Raw genomic sequence first — 9,830 nt, 5'->3', positions numbered from 1 at the left:
ATATATATATATATAGTGAGACTCTAAATGCTTCTACACAGACATAAATATATTAAAGTATAGAAGAGTAATTTATTGAATTTATGCACAATTTGCATTTATTTATGAGTTGTAAACTAAATGTAATTCTAAAATACCTATACAGCTTTCACCATCCGGTCTACGCTGGAACCCTGGTCCACATATACACATATATGTTCCAATGAGATTCTTGCACATCATTTGTTTAGAATCACAGTCATGAAGACCATCTTCACACTCATCCTGATCTGTAACATAAAGAGTGATGTTGTTAGTAATAAAATGTCTTTCATAAACGAATATAAAGAAAAATATAGCATATACTGAACACCCAACTAAGTACTAAAATTAATTTTATACAAACATTTTATACACCTTTGGAAGACTAAAAGAGATCTTAATAGCAGATTCTGGACAAAAGAATACATAAATAAATGAAGAATTCCTTTCAGCCCCCATATTATTATTAGTGTTTTGCTTCTTCATACTAATCTAGTAGGTGTGAAAAATCTTAGTTTGTAGCCTTCTATGAACATGACCCTGTTGACACATTTTGTATATAGCACTCACCTTTGCACATTCTCTTGTCTTCACGGAGCACATAACCAGCTGGGCACTTGCATTCATATGAGCCATAGGTGTTAACACATCGGAAAGCACACAACAGAGGGTTCTGAGCGCATTCATTAACATCTGTTAAAGGAAGGATAAATGCCTTATTGAATGACAAAATATATATTTTTTACATTTACAACCAAACTCTAGGCAGATCTTTTATACGTTTTGGATAGACTTGGAAAAAGTAAATACTTCCGCCAAGCTTTCTCTGCTGTCAGTGACCCTATTGGAGAGTTTTCATCACACTCCTGGTCCCTCTGACAGCAAGACAAGAAATGAGGGGAGTAGTTGTCATTGGGACTGGAAGACAAAGAGAGCAATAATATGACCTGACAGATGCACCGCAACCCTTCCTCATCTTACTGTTTTGCTGCATCTGGGTCATGCTGGTACTGTGTACTCACGGTGAGCTGTCCTGACATGATGAGAGGGGAAATCCCTCCCAATGGGGGACACAGATAAATATAATGTAGATAAAAATCTGACTTGTTCTCATCCCTACTCCTCCTCCTCTCACTTGGCTGAAGTTGGGCCTTAACAACATGCCTTTACAAGTTATTTGGTGTGGTGGATAGAGCTTACTGTAAAGCTGGCCATACATGGATTGAATTTCAGCCGTTTCCTGCTGTATCTGCCAACATTTGATCAGCTGGCACCATCTTTTGTTGAAGGAGTCGGATAGAAAATTGCAGCCAATCACTGTTCAGGTGTTCTGACAGTCGCGGCCACCAGTTGTCACACTACAATAGCCAGCAGGCGAGATTAATTCAGCCACATTCTTAAGCATGGATGAGGGAATCAAGTTATTTTTCTCATGCAGCCTGAAATCTGGTTAAATTAAGCAATGTTGATTGGTTTTGAACTTACCTTCAGTCATGGAAACATGACACCAATCAGTTTGTGTTTACGTGGTTTATAACATGTTACTTAACTCATAAAACATTTATAGTTTGAATTAAATAATAAACACTGAAATGATTACCTTCACAGGACATCATTGGTCCAGGCTCAAACCCTTCTTCACATGTGCACTCAAATCCACCAATCACATTCTTACAAGTGCCATTACCGCATGGGTTTCCAACAGAGCACTCATCAATATCTGGAACAAAAAGTTTGTGGATTGTTAGTCTTTCTCATGGAAAAAAAAAATATTCTGTTCATATATTAAATGTACTAGCAACGATTGCCTTTTCCATGAAGGGATCATTTAAGTTGTTATTTATGTGGCTTACAAAGTGTTTTATAATGTTTCAGTGCAAACATTGTTTTTAGTACAGCTTCAGACCACGGCTCTATCATAGGCATGCAGCCATCCTGATGAATCATGATAAATGGGCTTTGCGAGCATGGAAATCTTTGTACATGTCCAGCTAGTTCTGGACATGGCTACATGACAACAACATATAGGGGTTCATTAACTATAGGTCAAACAGGCTGTTAACTTTGCAAGAAAGTGTTCACTTTGCAAATTAATTTGACCTTAGCTTAGAGAATGAGGTAAAAATGTACTTTGCAAAGAACACCCAATCATGTTCAAGGAAAATTTAAAAAAAACACAATATTTTATTTGAACATGGTTGGATGATGGAAGACAGCAAAGCTTTACCTCAAACACTAAGCTAAGGGAAAATTCCCTTGCAAAGCTACCGGCCTATTTGACTTTAGTAAAACAACCCAATAGGCTCTAGCAATATGGCAGCTGCATATCAAAGATGGTTGAATCACTATGGCACAGATTAATTCAGTAACAACTAATCATATATCTCAAATTGCAAATTGCAGCACTTTTATCATCATACACCCAAAATATGAAGTGCAAAAGTGCAAAAGTAAATATATCTTTAGTGTAAAGTCTCTTAGATAACAGTCCAAACTATGTGCTCGACTTTCTCTCATATCAGTGCTCTTGTTTAACAAATTGGACATGTATTCACCAATTTTATTACCTTCCCATCACAGGAAGGTAAAGGAAGCAGATCAATCACTCCTGATAAGTCATGCAAAATAACTTTATATAGCAAAAATCTGTTTATAAAAAATGACATAAAAACAATACAAAAGCTGTTCCACTTATGTGTATAACAACTGCCTGTGCAAATACATCCACTAGTTATGATCGAGCACTTTAATATTTAATAAATAAATGATAGAATAAGTGCAGCTGATTTTTTTTATATGATTTGTTGTTACTGCATTGATTTATGCACATTATGAACTGTAGCTGTTGGAATCTGTTGGAGCTGTTGGAGAGCTTCAGATACAGTATTATATACATTACGGCACAGGTGCTGTTGTACATTGTTGCTCCCTTATTTTTTGAGGCAGCGCAGTAATATTACCATGCACCTGTGTAGGTCACAACACCATGTTCCTATAGCCCTCTGTATATTGTTAATGCAGTGTGCAACCGGTGCTCACAGCCTCTGTTTTTACCAGTACTTATTGTTATGTCATATATATCAAAGGGATAAACAATGTAATGTTATCAGGAGTCCCTTAAATATTTACCTACGGTATTACAAACACACTTAGCAATATGATTTATTACAGTGACATTATAACAGACCTGTACATTCGTCTCCTGAAATCACATATCCAAAGGAGCATTCGCATCGATACGATCCGTCTGTGTTAATACACTGGCCATTCTTGCATTTGTCGGGATCGGTACATTCGTCCATGTCTATGGAAAGGTGGAGAAGGAAGAGCATGCTTTAAATTCTGCATGTGATTTTCCCACCCTTGTTTTATTATTGTTCAGGGTTACATCTTACCAATTCGCTCATCATTTGGTCCAACCACCACACCACTTCCAAACGGACAGATCTCTCGGAAAGCCTCTTAAAAAAAATGCACAAAACCATTATACTCCTTCATGAATGCTATACTATAAATGTATTATAATAGGTCTGATTTCCTTAACTTCTAGGAGATATGTAACCCTGCTCTACTGTACTGGAGTTATTCTATAATTTAAATGGATCCATCACTTCTATCGGTTTTCATCACCACCTAGGGTACAGTAGCATTAACCAGCACAATTTGTAAGTGAACACAACTAATTTTCTTACATTAATCACATACACATAGGCTGACCATAGACAGCTCAAATTTGAGCTGTGGGTAGCCTGGCAGCACCAACCGGGCTTAACAAATGTCGGTTTAAAAATCGACTGATGTAGGTGGAAAATTACTGGCCTATGCAGCGACTGCATTCTATCAGATGCAATCACTGTTTGGCAGCACCACTCTATTTAGGTAACCAGGGGGGCTGTAGCTGCTGAATACACTAGCCAGCAGTTGAGATTCCTCCATCCATTTGTTTAGCATGTATGGGGGAATCAATTTATTTTTTTCTCATGCAGCCTGCTAAATGGGTGAATAAGAAAAATAAATCGAGCTGTGGATGCAAGCTTAAGGCAAAGAGAGAAACAAAATGTAGACATTTTTCTACAACACATTTGTAAATGATACAAGACTCCATCACTTTATAGAAATGAGAAGTGATTTGGTCACGAATGTTGGCTTGCGCAGGGTTAAAATGTCAGTGTTCCTAAACATTTGATCAAACATTAATAGTTCATCTCCTGCAATAACTTGGCGCAGTGTGCACACGCATTTCTCATGATTTCCTTTGGATTGTGTCCACTTGGACATCACATCATGTACATCTATAAATGTTCTTCCAAGCACAGCTTTCATGTGCATTTGAAGCTAGCCCTTTGCCAGCTTTTGGTGGGTGGAAAACTGTTTTGTTGTACTGAGTAATTGTTTCCCTGTGGGATTGTCTGGGAATTTTATTTTGCTTGATTGCACTGTGATAAAAATCTTCTCTTTGCCATTGTATAATAAATATCTTATACTAACACCCTGGAAATAAGAGGCTTGAAAGAAATGGCTGCAGTTCTCTAAATAAATGTGCAAATGATGTATTGCCATGAGTTACTGTATTATGTGCTAGCAGAATATCTGAAATATACAGCAATAATACCATCTCCTTCCACTGGGCATATTTCACATGGAGATCCCCATCCCGCCTCTCTCATTGCACAGCAACATTCTTGTTTGGTGTGGTTTAGAGTCTTTGGAGAAAGGCATTGTCCTGCTTCAAATTTGGTGTAGCATAAACCAACTCGTAAATCTGTTAAAAGAAAAGAAACATAAGATGCCAAATATGTCTCAATCTCACCCTGGGAGAGATTTCAACCAGGCTTTGCATGTGGCAATACATAAAAAAAACAGGATCTGAAAATGGTGATCTAAAATAGCACTTTAAACAGGATCTCCAGTTTTGTTTTCTATTTTATATTCTCTGGACCAGTATTATTAAAAATGAAAAAATCAAAAGAAAATTTTTGCTGAAATATTTACCTTGCATCTGGACCTGCCCCTTGCAGTAATACCTTTTCCCCATTAGATGCCACCATTTTATGGGGGTTAAAGGACAGTCAGCTTAATTCAAGCCAATCCCCTTGAGTTCAGGCTGTCATGGACCTGCCTCTTTGGAAGCGTCATCAAGCAGCCTGGCATATTACTGAACTGAACGCCATTATGTGAGCGCTGTGCAGTGCAGAAGTAAGAACCACCCATCGTCCCCCAAGAGGAAAAGAGGACCCATGATATCATCTGACTGGGCAGAAGACCCTAAAAGAAAGATGGAGGGGGGTGGGGATGCCTGCTTTAAATTAAATTCAAATGAAAAATGTCTAATCCCTTTTACACTGGTCTTTCAAAAAAACGATTTATTTTCTCCCCTTTCCCACCATATACATTAGTCTATGTGACTGCCATTATTGAGAATACTTGGAGTGATTTGGCGTAAGCTCCTTGAGCTGCCTTCTTATAGCTGTTCATATATTACAGATACTATAGACCTACAACTCTTGTCCCGGACATGTCACTTATTAATAGTGATACTTACTTAATCTTATTCTCTGCTTCTTGTTTCTATCTTTATAAAAGTGTGACTAACTTCAGCAGTCACGTTTCATCTTCAGATGTTGGCTAAACACTGTCACTGGTCACAGTCAATATAATACTAGGCCACAGAAATAAAACTGTCACAGAAAGTGGAAATTGAGGTTGTTTATAAAAACTTTTAATTCCTTTCTCAAAATGTTCAACTTGAAAAATTAATTAAACCAAATGTCCATTGATGTTTTTATTTTAGCTGCACTAGTTTCTGGTGTTGTGGTGATTTAGTGGATTTGATTACTGTATGTTAATTAATACTGGAAAGGCAGAAATAATCTTAGGAATTTGCAATATTAAGCACGTTTTTCAAGAAAAATTAGTAACCAGGATTGGGTATTACATCACTTGGAGACTCCAGCAATTTCCCTCCCACCGTTTAATATTAGATGTTCCCACCCACACGGGGTGTTCCAACTGCTCCTATTCCAATATAAAATAAATCAAAAATCCAAGAGAGTGGGTGGTATAATGGCCATATCAGGCATACGGACCTGGAAACTCAAGAAAAGTCATTTAAGACACTATTGGATGATTTGCGTTCACGAAACATGTACCAAACACGGTTAAGAGGTAATGGCACTCCAAAAGTGGCCAAGAAATGTGCTGATGCAGATTTTGCTACATGCACTTTTCCGCATTTGGCGTGCGTTCAGGAGCCCACTGAAATCAACAGGGGCGTGGGCCAAACACGTGAAACAAATGCTTACTAACACACAGGAACGCGTGTCACCGCAATGCGCGTTTGTGCAACCTGATGGTGTGAATGGGGGCTTAAAGTCAATCAATAAGTGAAGTGACAGTATTATGTGAACTGGCTGTTGAAAATTATACAATAAAGAAGTTGACATATATTTCTTTTTCTGGGTATATACTGTATATATATTTATTTGTTTATTTATTTATTTTTAAGGTCTAAAAGGAAACTATCTGTGCTGTCCATGGCAACTAGATTGGTTTACCAATCTGTAGAGGAAAAATTAAGGAATCTATTTTTTTTTTGCTAACTAGAACACAGTAACATTCCTTTCAGACACAACCAACCATTATATAAGGAATACCCCTTTAAAAAACTGGATATTATAGTACTTGTAAAATGACTATTTTATGTAGGTGGCTCATCTTTGGCATTACAAGAATTAATAATATAAGAATTGGTTTTATTAATCATGACAGCACTGCATGTTGTTGGAAACAATGGATTGAGACTCTACCTTGGCATCTCCTTCCTGTTGATGATAGTACAAAACCCTCAGGACACAGACAGGTGAAGCTGCCAGGAACATTGCTACAAGTCCCCAGAGCACAAATCTCTGGCTCTTCAACACATTCATCAATATCTGCAAAGACAAAGTTATTTCAGAGGTCTGATTGTTTTATATAATGCTTAGGACTCATATTCATGGTCTGAAATAAGTCCCTGTACCTTCACATGTATCATCTTTCAGCACATATCCAGGAGGACAGATGCAGCGGTAGGAGCCGTCCAGATTTTGACAAGTTCCAGGAGCGCACTTCCCTGGATCAAGTTCGCACTCATTGATATCTAGAAAGAACACAGTGATATTATAACAAGATTAGATCAGAATCGGAATGCATTAAAGACAGATACAAGGAACTAAGCAACATTTTCTAAAATCTGTTCATTCAGATGAAGTAATTTGGGATTGCCTCACTGGCTAGACATTTGTGGATTTCATGCACAATTTTTCATTTTGTCCACCACTTGGTAGAATTAGCACTACAAAAAACACAACATAAATCACGGACAGAGAATTCTAATTTCCATTTTTATTTCATGCCTTATTTTAGACCTAGTGATATCATCTGTTCTTCTCTATGCAATACAGGCAGATCATAGATGGCTGGAGGGGCAAGCAGGGTACTGTACATAGCTTCCTGAAAACATCACAGCACCCTGTCTCAGTGCTTTTCTCCCTGAAGCAAGTAGTGGGCTGGGACTTGGAAGAGGTTATGCAAATATCAAATTCCTTGATGGTTGGGTGTTAACCTGTAGGGGTAGGCATACCTACGGAGACTGCATTTGAACGCAGACTGCCCTAGGTAACACCCACATGTGATGGTGAGCCTCCATGACTGAAAGAACTGAAAGTCACTGAATGAAAGGGAATGGTCAGGGACAGTAAGGCTATGGTGGAAAACACTAGATGATGCCGGTGGTCTTTTAGTATGTAAATGAGGCAGGCAATATTTGACTTTCTGCCACTCCTAGTGCAGGTTGTAAGAAGCTCACAGTGTGCAGTGAAGACAGAAAGCTATTTCAGTACAGGAGAGGAGCCTGTACAACTATAGAAGCCGGAAAGTAAGGTATATGTATATCTATATATATATAGATATATATATATATAAAACATACCATCCCCCAGGAGCCAGAAATTCTGGAATTTCTAATATGCAGAAAGTCAGATTTAATTCCTGAAGGTGTGCTTCAGTTTAGACTATGATTGGGCAGCCTCATTACAAATAGTGAGTTGCAGAGGTGCAGCTAAGGGATTGGAATTATTTGTTCCCTATACTTAAGAGCTTTACAATGTACATGAAGATGCGTGAATTCACCTTTAGACTCCTGCTTTACATGTCTGTGTACATCACACATGGGGCACATTGTCTGGTTTAATATAAGCATAGACAACCTGCCGCTGGATTCTGGAGGAGAGTCTCTTTGTAGCTGAATATTTCCTTCAACCTCTACAGGGTTGCAATTTGTATTCCATTTATGTACATTAATAAATACACCATATACCTTAGCTGGTATTATATAGTCTCCTGACCAATATTTGTCTATATTATCTACCTTTAACAATATTTAAGTAAAATATTAAAACTTACCTAGACATGTTCTTCCATCGGATGTCATTTCATATCCTTCATTACAGATACATTGGAAGGATCCAATAATATTAACACACTGTCCATTTCTACATAGCTGACCGTTGAGTGTGGTACATTCATCAATATCTGTAGGAAAACAACAGAAGTCAAAAGAGATATAAAAAAAAGAATAAAAGCTTGGGCTAAAAAGAGCTGACAGGCTTTTTAAAATGTAGCGCCCAGCAAAATGTTATCTCACCAACATATGCAATATTTAATACAAACCTACATGATGCGTAAAGTAAACTGTGTATGGCATATTTATAAAGAAGTGAATGTGACACTCCCTAAACATTTATTGCAGGTGAAGCAATCCATTTAATTTAAAAGCAATCTAATTTAAAATACATGCACCAGAAAGATACACCTGCAGTGAACGTGCTTTATAAATATACCACTATGTGTTTTAGTCATAACACTATTTCCACTCTGCGGGTAAGAGCAAAGTTTTGATAAAATCAGATTACTAAGTGAAAATGTGTTTTGACTGCAACCGCGCAAGAGGCGCACTAGTCTACAAACCACAAAAATGTTAAAGCCAATTTGTCATAGTCATTTTTGTCATGAGAATTACATTATCCAAAATAAATAGAATGGGTCATTTCCTTTTACCTAATTAATATCTGGATTATCTTCAAAGAGAAAATAGTGTGCTGATTTCTGTGTAGGCGAAGCGAAATATTGGCTAGACTGGACGAAACAAGGGAGCTCTTCCTGTGAGGACCACTGAGATCGCTCTACCTCTGTGCAGACTTTTTAACCACTTAGGAACAGTTGTCAAAACATCTGGTCACTAATGTTTAGTGCATTTATTGTTATGTCTTTCAGACAAATATGAGGGCTAAGGTGAGTACATAAATAATACACATGGCTATGCTAAAAAAAAAATATATCCCAGTCTAACAGACCTGTCCTTTCATTAAAGCAGCAACAATTAATGGACATATTAACTTTTTGTAGTACAAGAAAGAGGCAAACAGATGAAGGATTGGCTGCCAAACATCTTTATCCTCCAGTTTGGGTGCATCTTTATAATAAGGTTGTTATTATGTACCCATAGCTTGCCATACAGGCACGGGACAAATACCAGATGCAACAACCCAAGTCAGTGGTTAGTATAAAAAGGGTCCACCAAAAAGTAAATGAAACTGTATTAAAAAATTGAATTTGCTGCCTTAGCTGCATCTATGAGAAAGCCATTGCTCATAAAACCTTATAATTGTATTTCATATCAAAATAACAACTCATTTGCATCATTAAAAATACACAAAAATACACATTTACAAAAATATACAAGAAATCTCATCTTTGAAACTTCTACTTTA

At 37.3% G+C, this 9,830-nt stretch overlaps 1 protein-coding gene across 2 annotated transcripts in view; it reads right to left on the bottom strand.

Moving 5' to 3' along the window:
• The window catches only part of FBN1 (fibrillin 1), a 210,099-nt gene that overhangs the window by 16,525 nt on the left and 183,744 nt on the right, over positions 1-9,830 (bottom strand). For both annotated transcript variants that reach the window (XM_018562908.1, XM_018562909.1), the window contains 9 exons: positions 8,464-8,592; positions 7,040-7,159; positions 6,828-6,953; positions 4,634-4,783; positions 3,417-3,482; positions 3,209-3,325; positions 1,622-1,741; positions 592-714; positions 138-269 (listed from right to left, as the gene is read on the bottom strand). In XM_018562908.1, the coding sequence (XP_018418410.1) occupies positions 138-269; positions 592-714; positions 1,622-1,741; positions 3,209-3,325; positions 3,417-3,482; positions 4,634-4,783; positions 6,828-6,953; positions 7,040-7,159; positions 8,464-8,592 (1,083 nt within the window). The remainder of the gene's footprint in view (positions 1-137; positions 270-591; positions 715-1,621; positions 1,742-3,208; positions 3,326-3,416; positions 3,483-4,633; positions 4,784-6,827; positions 6,954-7,039; positions 7,160-8,463; positions 8,593-9,830) is intronic.

Source organism: Nanorana parkeri, unplaced genomic scaffold, assembly GCF_000935625.1.
Source record: "Nanorana parkeri isolate BGI_ZX_2015 unplaced genomic scaffold, ASM93562v1 scaffold611, whole genome shotgun sequence".
NCBI lineage: Eukaryota > Metazoa > Chordata > Amphibia > Anura > Dicroglossidae > Nanorana > Nanorana parkeri.
Note: the sequence above shows the minus strand (reverse complement) of the source record. Positions and strands in the feature narration are given on the sequence as shown.